Genomic DNA, 22,709 nt, shown 5'->3' on the forward strand with positions numbered 1-22,709 from the left:
GGGAGAAGGACAGGACACCTCAAGGGATTGAGGTTTAACAGAGATTTTATTCAAATAACTGCCATAACAAGCAGGCTGTCCTAACTATTCTAACTAACTAGCAGTCCTAACTACCCTAACTAACTACTTGTTCTAACTACTGTAATGAAAATTGGCCTCCTGTGCTTCATCTCCTCCTGCGCTGCTCCCTCAGTTGCTTTGCTGCAGTGATCAGAGGGGTCAGGCTGGAGAGAGGCTTGGCTGATGACAAAAATGGGTGCTGCCCAAGGGATAAAAAAGAAAGAAATGAACTGTTACTTTCCAGAGTCAAGTTCCTCACAGGCTCTGTTGCAACGGGACAAAGGGGAATGGTTTGAAAGTCAAGAGAGGGAAGCAGGCTCAGATTAGATGTAAAGAAGAATTGCTGTAGCAGGAGAGTGGGGAAACACTGAGAGAGGGAGCCCAGAGATGTGGGAGGTGGCTCCTCCCTGGAAACATCCAGGCTCAGGTCAGGCAGGGCTCTGAGCCACCTGATGTGCTTGAAGATGTCCCCGCTCGTGGCGGGGCACCAGCTCCAGATGAGCTCGACAGGAGCCTGCCAAGCCAAAGCAGGCGAGGATTCTGCTGGCTTTGCGTGTGAAAAGCAGCGGGACTGGAGATGATGGGAGGGGGCTCCACAAGAAAAGCCCTCCCTGGCGCTGCCGTTTCCCCCGCAGCCGCTTGGCATTCACCTGCAGCAGCTCCTGGGCAGAGAAGCGCCGCTCCTCGTCCGGCTCCAGGCTGCACTCGAGGAAGTCCCGCAGCAGAGCCGACAGGCGCCTGGGCTCCTGCAGCTGCGGGCTCCCGTTCTGCCGGATCAGAGCGCGGGCCTGCAGGAAAAGCAAACACAGCGCTCTGACAGCTTCCTCCACACCCACAGGTGCTCACATCCAGCCCGCTTTCTCTGCCCCAGCTCCCCGGGCACTTTCCTCCCTGGCACAGATGCTGCTGCTCACAGCTCATTCTTCTGGGCCAGCCAAAAAACCCAAACCCTGGTGCAGCCACAGCCATTGCAACATCCAAATGATCTTGCCTTCAGAGCTGATTGCACTGGCTGACTTTGTCAGTAGGAACCTCCATCAGAAATAGCCCATTTTGCTTCTCCAAATACACACACCAGCTTTACAGGCCATTTTCAAGAGTCAGTGTGGTCTGCCTGTGTTATTTCAAGGGATTCTTACATCAAATGCATCTCTGCAGTGCCACTGACACTGAAGTTAAAAGTATTCCTGATGCCCCATGCCAGAAACTGCCAGGCAAGGAACAGCAGGTTTGTGTGGCTGAAGGCTCAGGCTTGGTGACACAGAGAAAGTAGCTTGGACTAGGAAAGAAATGTGTTAGACTGTGGGGATGTTAAACAATCATCTTCATGTTTTAGACAAGTTTCCCAGTGAGAAGAGCCAGGGGGAGTTCATCTCACAAAACTTCTTTTAGAAACTCCTTCAGAAAACTTGTTGGGTTTGGGTGTGGGGGTTGGGGTTTGTTTGGGGTTTTCTGCAAGACAACATTAGAGCTGATGCACTTGCTTCATGTATTTGGGTGATCCTCACAAGAGCTGCAACAACTTAAATGCCAAAGCAAATTGTTGCTGGAGACTGCAGAATATTTGTCTGTGTTCAGGCTCAGGTGCTGTGGGAATTCCCTTTGCGATGTGCAGAAACCTCCAGCTGCTCCTCCCAGTGCAGGGTCACCCTGTGCTCACAGGCCTCTGCAAAGCCTGGAGAATTTGCCTCTTACCATGGCCCCCGTTTGCTGGAAGTAAGGAGGTTCTCCTTCCACCATCTCGATGGTCACAATGCCAAAGGACCAGATGTCCACCTTGGGGCCGTAAGGAGAACTGGTCACAACTTCTGGGGCCATCCAGTGAGCAGTGCCCACCATGGAGCTGCACTGGTCCTGCTCAGGGCTGAGCTGAGCGCAGAGGCCAAAATCAGCTGAGGACAGAAACAAGCACTGTCAAAGGCAGCTGCAATGAGGAAACCAAGCACAAAGATTCCCCACTCTCAGTCTGGGAATGCAGTGCTGAATCCAGCTGGAAATGTCCTCAGGGCTGTAGCCAAGGAAAGATGGAACTGGACCCTGAAAGAAGCCCTCAGCTTTCATGCTTGGCTTTACTGATTTCCTTTGAAGCTTTAGATTGCAACTCCTGCCCCTCTGGGAGGGCCATACCCAGAGCAAAGGCACTCCTGACAGCCTGCTCTCTGCACTCCTGAGCTCTCTGCACGGGGCAGCCACTCTCAGCTGGCAGCAGGGGCCGGGCAGTGCCACCAGCAGCACTTGTGGGGCTCTGGCCCTCACTGGGAAGCAGCCCCACAGCCGCACCCCGGGAGCGCCGTGCCTGGCCAGGAACACCCACCCAGCTTGACAGAGCCGTCCATTCCCAGAAGGATGTTGGAGCTCTTCAGATCTCTGTGGATCACCCGGTTGGAATGGAGGAAATCCAGGCCCTGCAGACACTGAGAGACAACAAGAAACACGAGGGAAAAAATCAGAGGCCAGAATATATCATACAAGAAAGGACAGTTTAGAATTCTGCCAGCAGCAACTTTGCTGTGACAGCCCAGGAGTGCAGTGCAGACAAGCTCCAGGCAAAAGGTTCAAGGCAAAGCTGAGAACAGGAAATCAGATCCAAAAAAGACAGAGAGTACCACAACAGCAGGAAAGAAGACAAGAACAGAGTAGAAATGCAGTGATATTTGCTGGCCATTCACTTCAGAGGCTCTTTCCTCTCCAGCTCATAAAAACAACACAGAAACAAAGGCCTGAGCATGGAGCCACTCTGCTCTCACAGCCTCTTTGGAAGGACCATGGTGTCCCAGCCATGGGAAGCACAAGCAGGATCCCTCACCTCCTGACTGACAGCTGCCATCTCTCCTTCAGCCATGCGTGTCTGTCTGACAATGTCCTGCAAAGTTCCTCCATCCATGTATTCCATCACCAGCCAGAGATCTCCATCAACAAGGAAGCTGGAAGAGGAGAACAATGGCACAGAGATGAATGTGCATTGCTCAATTCCCCCAGGGAAAAGCCTGGAGTGGAGTTTTGTTCCCAGGTCACTTGTCAGTGAGGACAGAATCAGATGGAGAGACATTCCTGCCAGGCTGCACAGTCCTTGGAATCTGCCCAGGCTAAAGGAGAAGGAGGCACCCGGGAGAAAGGAGAGGCCTTAGATGGCAAGCAGGTGAAAAATGCACTTTAGCAACAGCCCAGCTCAATGTGGAACCACAACACTTGTCCCCAGCTGCTTCAGCATCTGAACTCATCAGTTCCACCATTCCCTCCGGAACAAGGCAACACAACTTCCAGAGTTATCCAGGGGAGGAGGCCGTGCAGCACTTGGGGCAAAAGCAGTCAAATGCTTGGAAAACCTTGCACAAAGTCCCTTCAGAAATAGGCAAGGCCATTGAAAAATGGGAAAATCAGGCATTTCTGGAAACAGGAACCTGGTCTTCCTGTCACCTGCAGCAATGGGAAAGGGCTGGGAAGAAGAAGCCAAGGAAAATAATTTCTACCAGGGTTTATCAGCACTTGCTGTAAAACACAGCAAATGGGGTCAACTTGAAGAAAAAGGCAAAGCAAAGCAACAAAAGCACATGGAAGGAGTGAAGTGCCAGGCTGTTGTTCTGGGAAGATATGGCCGGGTCAGGCATTTTCAGAACAGGCTACAGACTGGGGATGCCAGGAAAGATGAACGCAGGGCCCGTGTATGGGAGAAGACCTGAAGCACTCACCTGTCCAGAGAGTTGACAATGTTGGGGTTCTTCTTGTCCTTCAGGACCACGACCTCATTCACAGCTCGTTCCCTGTTGTGCCCTCTGAGACTCATTTTCTTGATGGCCACCTGAAGGGACATTGCAGACCTTTAACTGGAGCAGTCTGTGGCAGGAGGCCACAGCAAACACGGAGCGAGTCTTTTTGGAGCGAGCGAGCCGGGCTGTGCCAAACTGCCTTGGGATGGGACACCAGAGCTCAGCAAGTGCCATTCCCACAGCCCATTGCTCTGCTCGCTGGGGCTGTTACAGGACTCATGGCCAGAGACATTTGGCTCTGTAAGCTCTGCAGAAATGCTCCCTCAGCTGTCAGCCTCCAAGCTCTAACAACATTCTCTGCACCTACAGTCTTCTCAAATGGCCTCAGCACTCTTAGGATTATTATTCCAACACATTTTGCAAGCAGGAGGTAATTCTGTTTCTGTGCACACAGAGCAAAACCGCCGGGAACCCTTTAGCAATTCTATGGCATTTGGCCAGGATTTCAAATGTCCCTGCCCTGTTTGGGATAGCACAACAAAGCAAACGTGCACATCCATTGCTCAGATAATCCCTGTCCCAGCTGCCACTGACACCAGACCCAAACACAGCTGCAGGGTTTAGGAGAGAGCTTTGCTCTGGACATCCATCTTCTCATTTCTCTCCTGTCTCTGTGGGGACAGCTGCAGTAGGACTAAAACCCCAAACTGAGCCCAAGCAGGATCTCTCCTTAATTAGGCCTTGAGGTATCCTGATGAAACTCAGGATGATAAAATTGATAAACAGTGTTCCTGTCCGAGGCTGGGATGAAGGTAAATTGGGCCTCAGTCTCCACCAGCTGATGCATTCACACTTTTAGACATGAAGACCAGGCCAGTGTGTCCTGCTCTGACAGACACCGCTGCCCCCCTTGCCTTCCTTTGGGCACTTGAGAAGGACCAAGTCTGTCCCAGCTGTGCTCTGCAGGCTGACCCTGCTCTGCCTTCAGAGGAGCAGCCTGTGCAGGAAAGCTCTGCTGGGCCCCACAGCTCCAGCCACAGCTCCCAGCAGAGGGGAAAGCCCTCGAGAGCTGCCAGACGTGCTGGGCGTGTTGACACTGACCTCTCCTCCCGTGGCCCTGTCGAGTCCTTTGGAAACGGTTCCAAAAGCCCTGGAGACAAAAACAGCAGAGAAGAAAGAAGCAGCGCTTTAGGCCCTGGCAGTGAAAGCCAGCCCAGACAGGAGATCTCTGCTGCCTGCAGCGTTCACAAAACGCCCGAGTGCATCCACCCTTCAAACAACAGCACAGCAGCCACCAGCCCTCTGCCATGCAAGGTGCCTTCTGACCACAGTTATCAATTCTGATCAGCACTGAGAGGCAGCAGCATCGTACCCCAGTGTCTGAAGGGGTTTGGAGCTCTCCTGACTTCTCACTGCATCCTGCACCAGCAAAATACCTGGGCCCTGCTTGTGCAGAAGTAACTGCCTTGCCCTTACCCTTGGCCAATCTGCTCCAGTTCCAGGTATTTCTCGGCAGGCTCCCCCACGCTCACGGTGTTCCCTGAAAGAAACCAGGTGGAAGATGCTCACTCTCAGATGAGAGCCAGAATGCAGCCCCACTCCCTGGGGCCGGGAGCCCCTTGCTCTCAGCTGGGGAAGGACAATAAATGACCCTGTGCCATTCAGCTGCAGAGCAACCCTGGGTGCAGCTGATGCTGAGACACACACACAGCACCCTGCTCTGGCACACAGGAACAGAGCAGACGTACTCAGCTGCATCAGGCTCCACTCCCCGCTCCCCTCTGGCTGCAGGGCTGTGCTGCTGTCAGAATGTTCAGCCCAGGATCCTGCAGCACAGGGAGCTTCAGTGTCCTCTTCAGGAGCAGAGGGAGGTTCCTCATCCTCTTCCCAAAGCAGTGCAGGTTCCTCATCCTCTTCCCAAAATGCTGCTGGTTCACCCTCCTCTTCCCAAGCCACAGGATGTTCTCTGTCCTCATCCCACACCGGGAGATTGCTGTCATCCTCGTCACACGCCATGGGAGCTTGGCCATGCTCATCCCACACCAGGGGACATCCACCATCCTCGTCCCACACCGGGAGATGTCCACTGTCCTTGTCCCACACCGCGGGAGCCTCGCCGTTGTATTCCCAAACCGCGGGGTGTTCGCCCTCGTCTCCCAGAACAGCGGGAAGTTCACTGCTCTCTTCCTCCTCTTTGGCCTCCTCTTTGCAAGCAGAGGGAGCCAGAGGAGGTGCTGATGCTGCTTTGGTGCCCTGTGGACAGACGGGAGCGTGAGGGACGGGAAGTTCTATCTCAGTTATCACCTTCTTTATCCTCAGCTACACATCCAGCTGCACTAAGCAGAAATAGGGTTCAGAGCTGTTCAAACTAACAATGGGCTAAAGCCGACATTGCCACTTATTGTTGGGAATTCCATATTCCACCATGGCTAAAGCCAGCAAGCAATCTTCTGCCTGCAAAACCAGTCCTGCAGCTCTTCAAAAGCTCTTCAGCAGAAACAGAGAAAACTGCCAGGGATCTCTTTGCTGCTGCTGCTGCTGGAAAGACACTGACAGGAACTTTCCTTCAGCCTCCCAGGCTGGCACTCGGCTGCCACACGCCGAGCTCACAACTTGCTGCACAATTCTGAACACCAAAGCTTCCTTTGCCACTCACCGAAGGAGGAGCTGCTGGGGATCCACGCGTGAGGTGCCCTGCAACGGGAGAGGGAACGTGAACCAGATGTTGTTAGGAAAAAACTGCCTGTGGTGGGAAATGAGCAAGGCAAGCCCGAGAGAGCATTTTGCTTTCACAGCATCCCTCCAGGAGCCACAGGCCCTTCACACAGCAAGCAAGAGAGCAGCACAAAATACTGGGCTGTGTCAGCTCTTGGCTGGAGCAGCAAACGGAGGGAGTTCCAGGCTCCGCTGCCACAGACTCCCCGCTTGAGGGAACAGAACCCCCCCAGGCCTCATTGCAAATGCTGTGCACGCCCCGCTGGCTGCAGACACCCCCTTTTTCAGCTGCAGCTTCTGGCAGGAGCTCTCCCAAACCAACCGTGTCCTCAGGGCAATTTGGTTACAGAGTCAACTCCGTTCCAGTGGAAGAACAGAAAGCACACAGCAAGCCCAAAGCCACAGAGGCTGCACCGAGGGAAAACCTCAACTTACGTGCCAAGTGGGTTAAAAAATACCCCGAATAAGCCACAGAGAACAGAGTGCCAACTGCAGCAACCACTTGCTGCATCATTTTGGCTGCGCTGCACACGTCTGCAGACTGTACCCCTGCAAGCACAGAAGGACACCCGTCAGGGGCTGGGCTGGCTGCTGAGAATGCCTCGGGCAGGAGGATCCTCTGGCAACGAGCAGGCGCCCAGAGCCGCTCTGGACACTGAGGCCTCCGTGTCCCACAGCAACGGGAACACCACGGGGACGTGGCAACGCTCCTGTGACACCACAGCAGCCGCTCACGCAAAAACCACCTGGAAGCTTCTCCTGTGTCACAAAGGAGCACAAAGAATCCTCCCAGGGCACGGCCTATTGCCCAAAGGATCCAAGAGGAACTCTGAAAATGCAGCAAACAAGGACACCCCATAGCCCAGCCTGAGCACTGAGGAGGAACGAGGACAGCACCAAACCAAAGCAAACACGACCTGTAGTCACTGATACTGCTGAATAAAACCAGCAAGGCTTGTTCCATCTTGAATCTTTGTTCTAGTTCTAAAAACAAGCAAGGTTCTCCACTTTAAATATACAGAAGGCAGAACTGGGGAGGAGGTGGGATTAGGAAGGAGGAGGAGCAGGAGGAGGGAGAAAGGAAAAGGAGGAGCAGGAACAGGAATAGAAGGAGAAGCTGGAGGTTCCAGTGCCCTCTGTGTCCGCAGCACCCCCGGCCACGGGCCCATCGCCCCCATCTCATCCTGCAGGTGAGCAGGGAGGGGGAGCTGGTCCCAAATCTGTCAGGGGGACCCTGAGAGGGTCTTTTTATTGGGGTGTGTTTGGAACTCGCAGATTGAGGAATTGAGCCCCAAATATTGTCTGGCGTCCCTGGGAGGTTTTTTTCTCTGTGTGTGTAGGTTTGGATCTTGCAGGACCCCAAAGCTGAGCCCCTTGGGGGATCTTTGGGGTTCACATGGCCATTGCCCAGTATTGGCTGGGGGAGGACATTGGTCCTGGGGACCCCTGGGAGCGCAGAGGAGAGGAACCCCTGGGACCCCCAGAGTGGGGAGAGCAGAGAGGGGCGATCCCAGAGCTGGGGGATCCTGGCAGCTTGGAGAGGTGGGAGCCTGGAGAGGAGAGACTCCTGGGATCCCTGGGATCTCAAAGCAGAGATCAGGGGAGAAGAGACTCGATGGACCCCCAAAAGCCCCTGGATCATCGCTGAGGAGGACCCCAGAGGAGGGGGAACCCCTGGAGCCCTTGGACCCCCATCATCCCAGGGAACTGAAACCTCTGGAAGCCCAAAAGTGTAAAGACAAGAGATGGGGAACTCCCGGGAGAGTTTTTTTCAGGCTGAATCTTGATATTTTGGAGATTATCATGGACACAAGACTCCTGCTGATCTCTAGACACGGACTTGGGCAGGAGGAGCCTCTACTCCAAGGCACTCCCACTTTGGTTACCCCCAAACCAGGATTTGTCATTTCCAAGCCATGGCCAGATGGAGGAGGAGGAAAATCCCCAGAGATCCTGCATGAGGAGGGGCTGCAAACTCAGCCGAGGGAGCTGCAAGTAGGAAAGATCCCCCCTGGTCCAGGAAGGCATCTGGAGATCCTGCCAGAGCTCAGAGCTGGGGGAGAGAGCTCATGGCAGGGAGAAGCCCCACAAGTGCTTGGAATGTGGGAAGAGCTTCAGCTGGAGCTTCAAGCTGAGGGAACACCAGAGGATCCATCCTGGGGAATGGCTCTGTGAGTCTGGGGAGTGTGGGAAGGGCTTCAAGAACAGGTCCCATCTGATCTGGCACCAGGTGATTCACACTGGGGAGAGCCCCTAGGAGTGTGGGGAGTGTGGGAAGAGGTTCAGGAAGATCTCTGTCCTGATTAACCACCATAGGATCCACACAGGGGAAAAGCCTGGAAAGTGCTTGGAATGTGGGAAGAGCTTCAGTCGCAGCTCCCACCTGATCTGGCACCAGAACATCCACACAGGAGAATGCCCCAGCGAGTGTGAGGAATGTGGGGAGAGCTTCATTGAGATGTCCAATCTGATTTGTCACCAGAAGATACACACAGGGGAAAAGCCCTACACGTGTGGGGAGTGTGGAAAGGGCTTCAGCTGGAGCTGCAACCTCGGGGCACACCGGTGCATCCTGAGTGTGGGAAGAGATTTCCAAGGGGCTCAGGTCTCATTAAACATCAGTGGATTCACACAGAGGAGAGGCCCTTCTGCTTCCCTGACTGTGGGAAGGGCTTCACAAAACTGCACCCTCATCAGGCACCGACACATCCACACTGGGGTGAGGCCCTACGAGTGTCCCCAGTGTGGGAAGAGCTTCTCACAGAGCTCAACCTTGACCAAACAGATCTTCCTGATTCCCTGTGGGCACCTGGATGAACACAGGGGCAGGAATATCCATCAGAACACAGAGCAACAATGGGAATTGCAGATTGACTGCCCCTGGAGATTCACCAGAATGCAGAGATACCCCTGCAGTCCCTGGAGAAGCCCATGCCCGAGCAGGGGAATGCCTGAGATGAGGCTGTGACCCCGGGGGACACCTGTGGACAGAGGGGTCCCTGCTGGAGCCGCCTGTCCTGGAAGGTCTGACCCCGTGGCAGAGTGACCCACGCTGCAGCACTGTGAGGGGGCTGCTCCCCATGGAATGGACTCAGGTTGGAGAAGTTCATGGAGACCTCTCTGGTGGGAGAAATCCCAGAGTGCAGCAGGGGAACGACTCCTGTCCCTGAGCAGCAGGAAAAGCCCTGGGAGATGAACTGACCATGGCTCCATTCCCTGTATCCCTGCACTGCCAGGTTAGGATGCAGAGTTGGAAGGAGGGAGGGGTGGAAGGACGGTGCTTTTAAGGGTCTTCTTATTCTCCTGCTCTGAGCTTATTGGCAATAAATTCAATTCATATTTCCTGTTTTGCCCATGACTCTGTTTAATGAGGAAAGTCCCAGGTCCTTAACTCATGAACCCTTAGTTAAATTTTCTCTCCCTGTGTGGCTGTGGAGGGCAGTGAGAGAGCAGCTGTGGTGGGTGCCTGGACTCGGGCCAGCATCACCCCACAGCAGTGGGACATGTCCTTGTGTGGCCCTGTGCTATGGTGCTACAGGTGCTGTTGCTTTTGTCTCCCTTATGATTTTATCTTTTGCGTTAAATGCTCGTGAAGTGCCCCCGGTGTCCCTCGTATTCCCTCGGCTCCGGTATCCCCGTCCCTTCCCCTGCTCCCCGTCCCACGTTCCATCCCGGCTGGCGGAGCCTTGGAGCTGCCGTGGGGGCCGTGGGGCTGCCCCGGGGGCTGCGCCCCGAGCCGGGGCCCCTTCCCACTGCTCCCAGTGTGCCGATCCAGCCTGGAGCAGCCAGCGAGGGCTTCAGCTGGGACGGCAGAGAGGCGCTGCTGGGGGGTCCCGGTTCACTTCGCTTTGGTTTTGGTAATTTTGGGAGTTTAGTGCAAGAAATCTCTCCTCTCCTCCACTCAACCAAAGGGGCGGGGGGGGTTCCCTTATTTGGGGGAAATCAAAGCGATGCACTGATGCTCCTAATTAGATGTGCATGAGGCTCCAGGGCTTCCCGCTGAGCCGGAGCCACCCAGCAGCCAGGGCTGGGCAAGGCGGGCCGGGAGGTGCGGAGAACTTTGTTTGTGTTGGGAGCTCAATGGCGGCTCGGGCCGGGCCCGTTCCAGGGCTGTTCCTCATCCCCGCCTTTCCCCTCACGCAGCCCGGGGCGGGCCCTGAGAGCGCGGGGCGGGGCTGTGCCGTGTGCAGAGCCCGCCGCTGGCTGCGATTGGCTGCTGCTGCCGTCACTCGTAGCTCTGGCGCGCGCTGATTGGGCAGAGCGGGGACAAGCCCGGCCCCGCTGGCGCCCCCAGGGCGGCCGTGAGGCAGGAGAGCCGCCATTGCCGGAGCGTCTGTGCGGGCCCGGCAGCGGCGGCAGCAGCGGCCGGAGCCCGGTGAGGCGGCGGCGGAGCTCGGAGGCGGCCCCGGCCATCGCAGGTGGGAGCCGCGCTCGGTTCTGCGGGGGCTCGGGGCTCGCTGCGGGCCCGGGAGGGGGCGGCAGGGGGCTGTGGCGGGTGGCTTGTGCCGTGGCCGGCCCGTGTTGGCCCTGGGCTGAGGGCGCTGCGGGAGCGGCTGCCCGCGGTCTCCTTGCCGCTGGGGCCTCGGCAGGAGGCGGTGGCGGAGCAGCGCTGGCTCGTCCCGCTTCGTGTCGGGAGGCCGGAGGTGGCTGCGCTGGGCCCGGGGCCGGGCGGGAAAATTCCCGGCGCCAGAGGTTTGTGTGGCCCAAGGAGCCAGAGGAGTGGTGTGCAAGTGACTTTATTGCTGCCCAAAGGGAGAGGCCATGGGGCATTTGCCGTGCGCTCTCTCCAGGTGTTGGAGGACGCGGCCTCGTTTTTGTCCTGATTTTCCCGGCCGCATGTCCCTGTCCCTTTGCCCAGCACTGGCCGAGGTGCTTGGAAGGTTCAGCCTTCCCGATCCGCCTGCTGCATGTCCTTTTTGTATAACACCCGATATTCCTGGCTCTGTGAAGTGTTTGATCTTCTGGAAGTTCAGGAATGTAGCGGGACTTGGTCTGAGCAGCAGTCCTTGTCAATTAGTAACATTTTCTGAAAATGATGGTTTCTCCCTTTGTTGCCTTATGTACAAGTCCCGGGCCCTATCTCCAAGCAGATTCACTCATTGCCTCTGTTTTTTCTTCCTGGAATCAGCCCAATTCCTCCCGCAGGCAGGAAGCCCCTGGTCCATTGTGCAGGCTTTGTCCCATCAGTGTTAATTTGCATTTCTAAAGCTCCTCTCCTGGCTGCCTGGAACAAAGCTTCTCTTCCAGGGCAGACATCCCGTGACTCACACGTGGCCCCCCACAGATCTGCTATTTTTTTTTTTTTAAACAATATTCTAATAACTGTTTATGTGTTAAAGCACCAACTTTAAAGCTCTTCTAGTTTTCAAAGTGCAGCTTAAAGGGGAACATCAAAAAACTCATACCATCATTTTGTCATGACTAAGAGTCAAGTACAAATATAAAACAAAAATGAGAAAGCAATCAAGTGTTTTCATTCTCCTAGGACTAAAACTGATTCTCACACCACTGGCCCAAACAGAACCGACAATATAGAAGTAAAATTATTACAAAAAATTACTCAAACGGTGTAATCCTTTCACTGAAACTGAGAAAAGCAAAAACTCTTCAACAATGTCTTTAGAAAAATAAGACATTACTTGATTCTGGCCAGAATGTGCAACAGGAATAATTTCATGCACACTTAGGCTGGGTGTGCAGAGAAAATCATTCCATGACACACGAGTTTGACTAGATTTTTCTAAATTTATACACTCTGACACCATAGAAATCCCTTGGTTTATTGTTCATTGGTTTGAAGGTGTGGAGTTGTTAGGATTTGGTTTCCTGTTGCCCCCGGATTTCTGTGCCTGTGATGGGAATTAGGTGGGCACTCTTGGATTTATGCTCAGCCTTTTCCAGACCAGGTGTCTCCAGCTGTGCCTGGGGCAGTGTCTGGGGTAAGATGTTGGTTGATGTTTGCTGCTGGGTGTTGATGTTTTGTTGATGGTCGTTATCTTGGGGGGAATCTTTTGGGCTATTCCCAGTCTGTTGAGATGTTAATTTCATCTCTGCTGAGTGGTGGAACATCCCTTAAAAAAAACTCTAAAATTCCTTTCCCCAAGGCAAAGGCAAACCAAGTGTGAGCAGAGAAATAAGATTTGAAGCCATTTTCAAGTTGGTCTATTTTTCCAGCAGCTAATCCCAGGCAGGGCAGAGTGTGAGTGTAATTGAGAGGCAGAGTGGAATTGTCCCGGTGCCTTCCCCAGCAGCTGTGGCGAGGGCAGGCACAGAAAGGCCTGAAGCTGCAAGAGTGAGAGCAAGGATTGTCCCGCAGTGGCTGGAGATGGCAAAGGAGGGTGGCCAGGCCGAGGATTTGAGCAGAGGATCTGTGGGCAGGCGCAGGGGCTTCCCCCGCTGGGGAGCCCTGGCTGCTGCTGCGTTGCCTTCAGTGCAAGCTCAGGGGTGGCCTGTTTAATATTCCCTTGCAATTCAGATTTCTGAGTGTGGAAGAGCCATGGCTGGGGCATCAATCATTTTATTTTTTTCGTTTCGTTAAGTTTTGTTCTCTTTCTTATGTCCACCCCATAACATTGAGGCTATCTGGGGATTAAAAGTTCACACAATGTTCTGGCTAGAAGAGAGAATCCTCAATCCAGCTCCTGCAATTCCCTGTTAATTGTAAGAATTGCTGCAGCTCCATTTTAGTCCAGGGAAACATTATTTCTGAGATTTCCTGGACCCATTCAGCGTCAATACAAGACAAAGCTTCTGTCAATATAGGTCCCAAATATTTAACTATTTTCTCTACCATTTGCCATTTCTTTTTTTTCAGATACTCAAAGCTGATTTTTAGCCTGAAAATGAAGCCATTTCACAGAGGCTTCCTCTGCCTCTTCTCTTTGTCCTCCTGACTGGATCAAGTCATCCACATCCTGCATTAAGCCAGTCCCTGGGGGTGAGGTCAATTCCTTTGGTATTTCCTGCAAGGCTTGCCCCAATCAGGCCGGTGCTTCCGTGCATCCCTGCAGAAGGACCGTCCATGTCTTGAGCATTTTCCCTTCTACCTCTTGTTGCCAGCCCAAGGCAGAATTGTGTTTGCATCCTCTGGAAGTGGGCAGATCCCCAGAAAGCATCTTTTGCATCAAGTTCTGACTGGCAGCAGTGTGAGGAGGGCACCTGGTTGAGGCTGGTGTAAGGATCTGAGAGTGTGGGGTGCCTCGGTTTCATCATCTCATTTCTTCTTCTTGGGTCCTGCAGCATTCTGTGGATTCCATTGGATTTCTTGTTTGGCAGGATAGGAGCATTCTAGGGAGCCATCCCTGGCTGCCCAAGCCGTGCCTTGAGCAGGACTCCCAGACAGGCTGTGAGCCCTTCCTTCCCTCCCTTGGAACAGGGGATTGCTTTTTGACACCTCTTGTCCTGGTTGCTTCAGGGAAATTTGGAGAGGCTCCATATCTAATTTTGCCAATTTCCCTGGGGCTGCCCAAACTTCTGGGTTCACTTCAGCCATGGCTCTGCCAGACATTTGACACAGAGGTACAACAGAACCAGCCTCTGTTTCACCTTTTGCAACATTAATTTGCATTCCCCGTTTAGCCATCAAATCCCTTCCCAGTAAATTACAATCACAACTGTGAGCAAAGAAAAATTCCTGCATTTTAAACCCATCCTCCACATCTGCTAATAGTGGCTGAATAAAAGTCAACCACTCATCTTTCTCACTTAGTGCCTTATTAATTAAAATATACCTTAACAATTTTCCCCCTTAGGTGTGAGGTTCTGAGTGGATGGAGAGGCCCCTGTGTCCATCAGGAAAGGTCTCCTCTGGATCCAGAGCCACCCTGGATGTTCCCAAGGGCTGCAGTGTGGTGGGTCCCTGGTGGAATGGGAGCTGTGCCACCGCTAAGAATGCGTGTCCATCAAGGGCTGGACTTGCTGGTGCTGAGGGTGCTGCTGTCTGTGCTTGCAGTGTCCTTGTGCCCTGCAGCTGGAAGGCTGATTCCTTGCCAGGGGCTGTTTGGGTGGGCTGTGCCCTGGCCAGGAGGGCAATGCCTGTGCCAGGTGCTTGTGGCCGAGGGTGTCCCCTGGGTGCTGGGGCCTCCTTGGGCCCTGGGCTTGATCCCTCAAGGGCTGTAGGAAGTGTGCCATGGCCTTTGCCTTCAGCTTGGCCTTTTGCTCATCCCTTGCTGCATTCAGCTGCTGAGCCTTTGTGAGCAAGTGCTGCAGGGGCTTCTTCTGTCGCTGCTGCAGCCCCCCTCAGTGCCTGTGGGTGCTCATCGTGTGGCAGCTGCTGAGCTTTCTGCAAAACCCTTCCTTTCTCCAGGGACCCAGCAGGAAATGCTTAAAAGATCATGTGGATCCTTGCAGGTCTAATCGCCATTTGTGAGCTGTTCCTTCCTCGTGCTGGCTGTGCTGAGGCTCCCCTCCCCAGCCCGTATCCCCGAGCCGGTCCCTGTCCTGCCGCAGTGTCCAAAGGCGGCCCCCCCGGCGGGCAGGGCCGGCAGCTCCACGGGGCCGGGCAGCGGCCGGGGCGTCCCGCAGCCTCCTGGGGGCCGGGGGCCACTGCCGGCCCTGCCCGGGGGGTGCTGGGCTCAGGCAGCGCCCGGCGCTGAGCCCCGGCTGCCCCACAGCCCCGGCCCGGCCCCACAGCTCCCCACAGGCCCCCAGCCCGTGCTCCCGGTGCCGCAGCTCTGCGCCCGCTCCTGCCGCTCCCAGCTCAGAGAAACCCCCTGAAATCCTCACCTCCTTGTTTTGCTGTCCTGGAAAACTGGGATACAAAGGATCTGAGTAAGCAAGCAAATTTGGAGGATGAGACCCTTCTGAAACACATCCCAATCCTCAGTATTTTTCTCTTCCTCTTTTCCATTATCCTTTTTCTTATCCCATGGATTCCTCCTGCTGCTTCTTGCCTTAAGCACATTCCTACATTCCTGCACACTCCCCTTCAGCCAATCCCTTCCCAACACACCAACACCATCCATCCCCTGTTGTCTAAATCCCTTCTGGACTTCCCTTATTGTCCCCCTTGTGTGTCCATATCCCTAGTTAGCTCTGGGAGAATGTGCAAACAACCTCCACATGCTCCCAAGGGACCCTTGAGAGATATTTTGGGATCCTCATCCCTTTTGCTGGGACCCCATTCTGGCTTTCCCTTTTGTCCCCTTCCTGGGTGCCCTGCCATGTTCACTCCCCAAAGATGCCACTGTAGTCACTGCTGAGATTTTCAGTGCTCTCTCCCTGCCGACTCTTGAGAGTCGCCCTGATCCGTCACTCGTCTGTCTCCTGCTCACTCTCGGGTACCCAATCAATGCCCGGTGCCGCCGCCAGCCGAGGGAGCCGATCCCCCAAACTGGGTGAGGCCCCTTCAGCTGCACTCACTGCCCGCCGGCCCGGACGGTGGAAGGAATTGCGGAGGAGCCCCAAGGTGTGTGGAAAAATTGACATCCCCAGAGGTTTCTGTCCACAAGGAAGACAGTGGAGTCCTGTAACAGTAATTTCATTCATAAAAATAGGGCGAGGCCATGGGACATTTCCCATGGGGTCTCTCCAATTATTGGAGGACACAGCCTCCTTTTCATCCTAATTTTCTTGATCACATCTCCCTCTCCCTTTCCCCATTGGCTGAAGTCCTGGAGAGGCACAGACTTCCCAATGCACCTCCCACATACCCCCTTAATATGTACCTCACTTTTGTATAGCTAAGGATATTGATGGCTGTGTTAAGTCTTTGTTGTTCTTCTGGAAGTTGATGAATTTAGCCGGACCTTGGCTGAACAGCAGTCTGTGTCATCAATTAATAACATTTTGTGCAGCTGATGGCTCCTCCTGTCACTTCCTTATGTCCACGTCCCTGGCCCTATGTGCAATGAGGTTGAGGGGATCAGTTTGTAAAGAGGCTTTGTTGTTGTTCCTTTGCTGGGGTTGCCCCGTTTTGGGGCCATCCCCCCTGGAGCAGGGTGTCCCCCCTTGGTGCAGGCGCAGGGCTCAGGCAGGGCTGAGCCAATCAGAGCGCGCGGCGCTGATGACTCATCAGTGTCCAGGCAGAGCCGCAGCTGCCAGCGTTCCCCAGCTGGAGCCCAGCTGCGCCCCTCCCCCCCGGGCCTTGGCGCCCCCCTGGAGGGGAATTTGGGGAGGGGGGAGCGCCAAGGCCGGGCCCCCCCGCGCTGTGGTGGCGGGAGCGGCTGCAGTGCGGAGCGAGTGCGGGCGGAAGCAGCCGAGAGCCCAGCGCTGCCCCAGGCCAAGCTGGCCCAGCTGCATCCGTGTCCCTGCGGTGGGATGCTGTGGGACTGGGGGGGAAGAGGGAGGCGGCAGTGGGTGCTGGGCCTGGGGGCAGGAGGAGAAGGGAAGGAGAAGCAGGGTTGAAGAACAAAACGGTGGAAGGATTCACGTGGGAGGAACAGGTGCAGGAGGAGGAGAAATAGTAGGAGGAAGAGGAGTGGGAGGAAGAGTAGGGCCACAGGAGGAGGTGGGAGAGAAGGAAGAGGAAGCAGGACAACGTTCCATTCTCCCTGTATGTGCAGTTCCAGTAGTGTTGCCCTGGAGGTGACTGGGGAGGGGATCCACGATTTTGATGGGGCTGAATCTTGGTGTTTCTGAACTTTTTTGGGCTAAATATTGGTGCTTTGTTTTTTTGCAGGGGCTGAATCTTTGTATTCTGGAGGGGGTTTTTCCTGAATTTGGTGTTTGGGTAGTTTTTCATCATTGTTTTCTTGTTTGGGCTGAATCTTGGTGCTTTGCTTTGTTACAGACACAGGATGCCCAATGACTTCCTGAGATGAACTTGGGCATGGAGGAACCCCCAGTCCAAGGCTCTCTCCTCTCCTTTTCCTCCTAACCAGGAATTTTCATTCCCAAACTGTGTCCAGATGGAAGAGGAGGAGAAAAAGCCCCAGAGATCCTGCATGAGGAGGGGCTGGAAACCCAGTCCAGGGAGCTGCGAGGAGGAAAGATCCCCCCAGTGCCAGGAACACGGCCAGAGATCCAGCCGGAGCTCAGAGCTGGGGGAGAAGCCCCACAAGTGCTTGGAATGTGGGAAGGGTTTCAGAAAGAGATCCCACCTGATCGAGCACCAGGTGATCCACACTGGTGAAAAGCCCTATGGGTGTGGGGAATGTGGGAAGAGCTTCAGCCAGAGCTCCAGCCTGAGGAATCACCAGAAGATCCACATGAGAGAACAACCCTATGAGTGTGGGAAATGTGGGCAGAGCTTCAGAAATATCTCTGACCTGATGAGACACCAGGTGATCCACACAGGGGAACGGCCCTACACCTGCTTGGAATGTGGGAAGAGCTTTGGGTGGAGCTCCAACCTGAGGAAACACCAGCGCATCCACACTGGGGAGAGACCCTACGAGTGTCCCGAGTGTGGGAAGAGGTTTCGGACCAGCTCCAATGTCCTCAAACATGAGCGGATTCACACAGAGGAGAGGCCCTTCCGCTGCCCCGACTGCAGGAAGGGCTTCAAACGCAACTCCCACCTCATCAGGCACCGGCGCATCCACACTGGGGAGAGGCCCTACGAGTGTCCCCAGTGTGGGAAGAGCTTCTCACGGAGCTCTAACTTGACCCAACACCAACGTAGGCACCAGTAAGGGAAGCCCTGTGAGTGCCCCGAGTGCAGGAAGAGCTTCGTGCGCTGCTCCAGCTCCATCCCCCATGGGAGGATGGGCGTTGGATGATCCCCAGTGACCCCCGTTGGGCAGAGCCCTGGTGATCCGTGGTCCTGGTGATGCGTGTTGGGAAGACACCTGGCTGGGAGGCTCCACGTCTTCCTGGCTCCCTGTGGGCACCTGGATGAAAGCAGGGGAATGAAAATTCAACAGGATACAGAATGACAATGGGAATTGTTGACTTTCAATCCTTGGAACCTTTTGCCTCAGGAGCTGTGTGGGCAGAGAAAAGGGGGTGACACCGGGCTCGGGGGCCCAGAGGGGAGCACAAACGCTCTGGGTGAGGGAGACACGACCCCAGAACCCTCCCTCACCTTCCTGCGCAGGCAGAAGCCAAGCCCCAGTGCCAAGAAGACGAAGCCCAACACTGAGACTCCAATCCCCATCAGCATCTTGCGTTGGGCAGCGTTTGATGGCATCCCTGGGGCATCTGCAGAGGTCAGGACCCCCAAAACCTCTCACAGACACCCCAAGCCCCTCCAAGGACCCTCCCAGTCTCCCCCAGCCTACCCAGGACCCTCTGAAACCTCCTTTGGAGTCACTAATTTTAAACAATTAAGAATTTTAGAAAAATTAGGGGTCTTGGCTAGAGATAGGCCTTGCTGGAACTAGTTAGAGTTAATGATGAAGTGAGAAACAGGATTTGAGATAATGAATCTCGGACTTAGATAAAAAATTACTTTTCATTGTATGTTTGTTCAGCTGTGCTTATAATGAGAAAAGAGAAACTGATAAACGGGTTCAGGAAGATCACAGACCTTACATCAGGAAACCCATTTCCAAGTCACAAGGGAGGAAACTGGAGTTGTACCAAATGTCATTTGTAATGTCAACCATTGTAAAGGTAGAAAGGTGAGAGTGAGGAAGAGCGGTTTTCCTTCATCCCTTGATGAACCCTCCACACCAAAACGACCCCCTCCTCAAATTGGGGAGCCAACCATGCAGGCGTAATGACATTAAAATCATTACCATGAATTCTAATCCGAAGTGGAACATGGGAGGTGCTAGCATTATGCATATGCATTAGTATTAATATGTATTAGTATTCTGGATATTTAAGACTTTTGTAAATAAATAGACACTGGAATCTTTTGTCAACTTGCAGTGCATATTAAGGGGTGACTCCCGCACTCGCCCAGTGCTGTGATTAAACATCCACTTTGTAACTTTAAACTGTTGGAGAGGTTTTTGTCCATTAACAGATTGATGTTGATACCAGATCAATATCGCTATTTTGGTAAATCACTGCCAGGCTCTTCCCAGCCTCCCCAGGACCCAGCAGAGCCCCTCCTGTTCCTCTCAGGATCCCACAGCCCCCTCCCAATTTCTCCCCACTGCCCCTGGACCCCCAAACCCTCTCCCAGTCCCTTCCCAGCCCCACCAGGATTCATCAAGACTCCTCCCAGTCTCTTTCCAGCACAACCAACCTCATCTCAATCCCTGCTTTCCAAACCTCAATCTCCTTCCAGCTCCTCCAGGCTCACTCAGATCTCTCCCAGTGACACCCAGCACCCCCAAACTCCCTCCCAGTGTCCACCAGGACCCCCAGAACCCCATCCCACCCTCCCCAACATCCTTCAAACCCCTTCCCAGCCATCCTAAGCACATCAATCCCTTCCCCAGTTTAAACCAGTCTATCTCAAACTCCCAGTTCCTCCCAGCACACCCCAATCCCCCTCTGGGCCCCCCCAGTGCCTCCCCCGCTGCCCCCGGCGCTGTGGGGGCCGGGCCGTGCCCCAGTGCCGGCTCAGGGGGTGCTCCAGGCTGCCGTGCTCCACCTGGCAGCTGGAGCTGAGCCCGCATTGCCGGGGGCGGTTTCCAGCAGCACCAGGAGCTGCTGGCTCCAGCCCCCGCTGGGGAGCACGGCAGTGGCCAGCACGTGGCCCGAGAGCTGCTGCTGGCCCTGGGAGCAGCTCAGCTGGATGTGGGCAGGGGAGAAATCCATCAGGGAGCAGAGCAGGCGGCCGGGGCCGGGCTGGGAGCTGGAGGGCACCAGCGAGATGGACACGCTGGGATGGGCACTGGGAGAGAGTGGAGAGGAGTGGTGTGGAAATGGGAGGGACTGGGAATGGACAGGGAGGGACTGGGGTGGCACTGAAAGAGATGAGAGTGGATACTGGGACACTGGAAGTAAGTGTGGAGGTCTGGGAGTAAAGTAGGAATGAACTCGGAGTAGACTGGGAATAGGCTAAAAAGGAGTGGGAGGGACTCTGGGTCCTCAGGGCGGGACTGTGGTGGCACTGGGCGGGACTGTGGTGGCACTGGGCGGGACTGTGGTGGCACTGAGCGGGACTGCGGTGGCACTGGGAGGGACTGTGGTGGCACTGGGCGGGACTGTGGTGGCACTGGGAGGGACTGGGAATGAAGTTCGCTGCACTGGGTGGCCGAGGCCAGCGCGGGGCTCTCGGCTCTGTGGATCTGCCCGGCAACTGATGAGTCATCAGAGAGGCGCGCTCTGATTGGCTGAGGGGCGGCAGATCCACGGAAAGGCGACATGGACAGGCGGGGTCACTGGGAGAGGCTGGGATGGACTGGGAGAGCCACGGGAGCCACTGGGAGGGACAAGGGACCCCGGGGATGGGCACACGGAAGGCTGAGGGCTCTGGGGTGATTCCCAGGGAGGTCTGGAGGGACACGGCCGGGCCCCTCTCTGTGCCCCGCGAGCAGCGGCCCGGACAGAAAAGTTCAGGAGCGGGAGGAGGTGTTTCTCAAGATTGATTTTAATCCTCATTCTCCTGGTCTGATTTGCTCAGTCCTAAGCTCAGTTCATTTCCCCGTGTCGGGCTGTTGTGCCCCTGATGGTGATCCCTGAGTGACCTCTCCCTGCCCTTGACCCGACCCACGAGGATTTGGATTTGTTTCAGTTCAGTGGAATTCGTGGTGATTTGGGGGGAGCTGGAGCAAAGCAGCTGGAAAGCACAGTGGGCCTGACAGGGACTGAACCAGGGCAGGAGTTGGGGCTGCCTCGAGTGAGCTCTCACAGTGTGAACCTTCATGGGGTCTTTCTAAGGGAATTTTGTTGAAGTTTGACATTCTTTATTAAAAGGCAGAGTCACAAGGGGATCTCTGCTTTCAGCTTGAAATGAGGGGATGGAACGTGGGCACTGGGACTTCTGGATGCTTTTGTTTAGATTTACAGTTTTAATATATTTTTATATATTTTTCATTAATTAAAGGAGTTATTTTGTATATCATTGTTTATTTCTATGGCTTTACTATAAGAATATTTTTGTTTCAATTACCATTTTTTCATTACTTTTCTATCTAATGTTTGACTTCTTTTTTTACTGACTTTGATGTTTTTTTGTTGTTTTTTTTGTGTGCTATTACTCTGTCCTTTTCTGTCCCTGGAGAGATGAACAAGGTTTGTAGGTCTCATGTCTGTATTGAAAGGGTTAATATCTTGCCCAGGCTCATAATCTTCCTAGTGTTCCAAATAAATAGGTACTGTGAGGGATACATATCACAGGTGAGCACCCACTGTACAATCTGCTTTGGATTAAATCCCATCTCCGTCTTCATCAGCTCACAGTCACTGTGACACTATTCCTGCTTGGAAGAAACAGGCTGGGATGGCCCTTTCTGCTTTTGGTCCTTTTATTGGCAAGTGAAATATTCTATTTGAAAACCTTCAAACCCTGGAGTTTCTTTGTATTTCCACCTGAAAATGCTGCCAGCCGAGGTTCCCAAGTGTGTGGTATGTGTTTGTGTGCACAGAGCAAAGGTGTCAGCCTGTGTGCGTGGCCCGGGTGTCTGTCAATGTCCATTGAAGCAGACGGCTGGAAGGGGGCTCTGCCCGCCCTGCGCTGCTCCGGGGCTGGGGCTGGGCTGGCAGAGGCTGCAGAGCGCTCTGAGAGGCACAGCCTCAGCCCCGGCCGCCATCTTGTGCACGGTGGCACAGCCTCAGCCCCGGCCGGCATCTTGTGCACGGTGGCACAGCCTCAGCCCCGGCCGGCATCTTGTGCACGGTGGCACAGCCTCAGCCCCGGCCGCCATCTTGTGCACGGTGGCACAGCCTCAGCCCCGGCCGGCATCTTGTGCACGGTGGCACAGCCTCAGCCCCGGCCGCCATCTTGTGCATGGTGGCACAGCCTCAGCCCCGGCCGCCATCTTGTGCATGGTGGCAGCTCTGAGGGCTGTGCGAGGGACGCTCTTCCCCAGCGCTGTTTCACGTCCTTTCCTTTCCCGGGATGGCATTTGGAAATGTTTCTTCGGCCCTATCAATACACAACTAACTGTCTTACTCACTTCATGCTTAGAAGGTTCTAAGAAGAAAATGAAAAGCATAGTGTGATTACGATGAGCAAAACATAATCAAGAAAACAGTACTCCATAGTGTAGGGCCTACAGAGCAGGGATTTGTTTATTCAATGCCAGGAGTGAGGAGGAAAGCTCAACCACAAACTCACTTGTCCATTCTTTGCACAGGACAAGCTTTTAAACTTTTTTAACTTGATGGGCACATTCTACTTTCCTAAGCTTCATATTTTCTAATTCCGTGATTATGGAAGCCCTTGTAGCAGGGCTCTGCACGAGATAGTTGTCAGCCTCCTGGTGGTTGTTTTGGATGAAGGCT

General features: G+C 54.4%; 3 protein-coding genes across 3 annotated transcripts in view; 1 reads left to right on the top strand and 2 right to left on the bottom strand.

Annotated features, from left to right (window-relative positions):
• The window catches only part of LOC147646283 (uncharacterized), a 232,039-nt gene extending 212,739 nt beyond the window's left edge, over positions 1-19,300 (top strand). The window contains exon 5 of the mRNA XM_086873663.1: positions 17,432-19,300. Within this exon, the coding sequence (XP_086729789.1) occupies positions 17,432-18,055 (624 nt within the window). The 3' untranslated portion in view covers positions 18,056-19,300. The remainder of the gene's footprint in view (positions 1-17,431) is intronic.
• The window catches only part of LOC147646281 (uncharacterized), a 274,673-nt gene that overhangs the window by 237,636 nt on the left and 14,328 nt on the right, over positions 1-22,709 (bottom strand). The window lies entirely within an intron of this gene.
• Positions 28-7,509, bottom strand: LOC147646286 (uncharacterized). The gene is made up of 11 exons (XM_086873671.1): positions 6,918-7,509; positions 6,424-6,461; positions 5,516-6,020; positions 5,244-5,307; positions 4,869-4,917; positions 3,750-3,859; positions 2,867-2,984; positions 2,375-2,474; positions 1,756-1,952; positions 711-848; positions 28-259 (listed from the first exon to the last, which is right to left on the bottom strand). The coding sequence occupies exons 1-11, from the start codon at positions 7,444-7,446 to the stop codon at positions 167-169; spliced, it is 1,941 nt and encodes a 646-aa protein (XP_086729797.1). The 5' UTR covers positions 7,447-7,509; the 3' UTR covers positions 28-166.

Source organism: Cyanistes caeruleus, unplaced genomic scaffold, assembly GCF_971803275.1.
Source record: "Cyanistes caeruleus unplaced genomic scaffold, bCyaCae1.hap1.1 HAP1_SCAFFOLD_103, whole genome shotgun sequence".
In the NCBI taxonomy this organism is placed as follows: Eukaryota; Metazoa; Chordata; class Aves; order Passeriformes; family Paridae; genus Cyanistes; species Cyanistes caeruleus.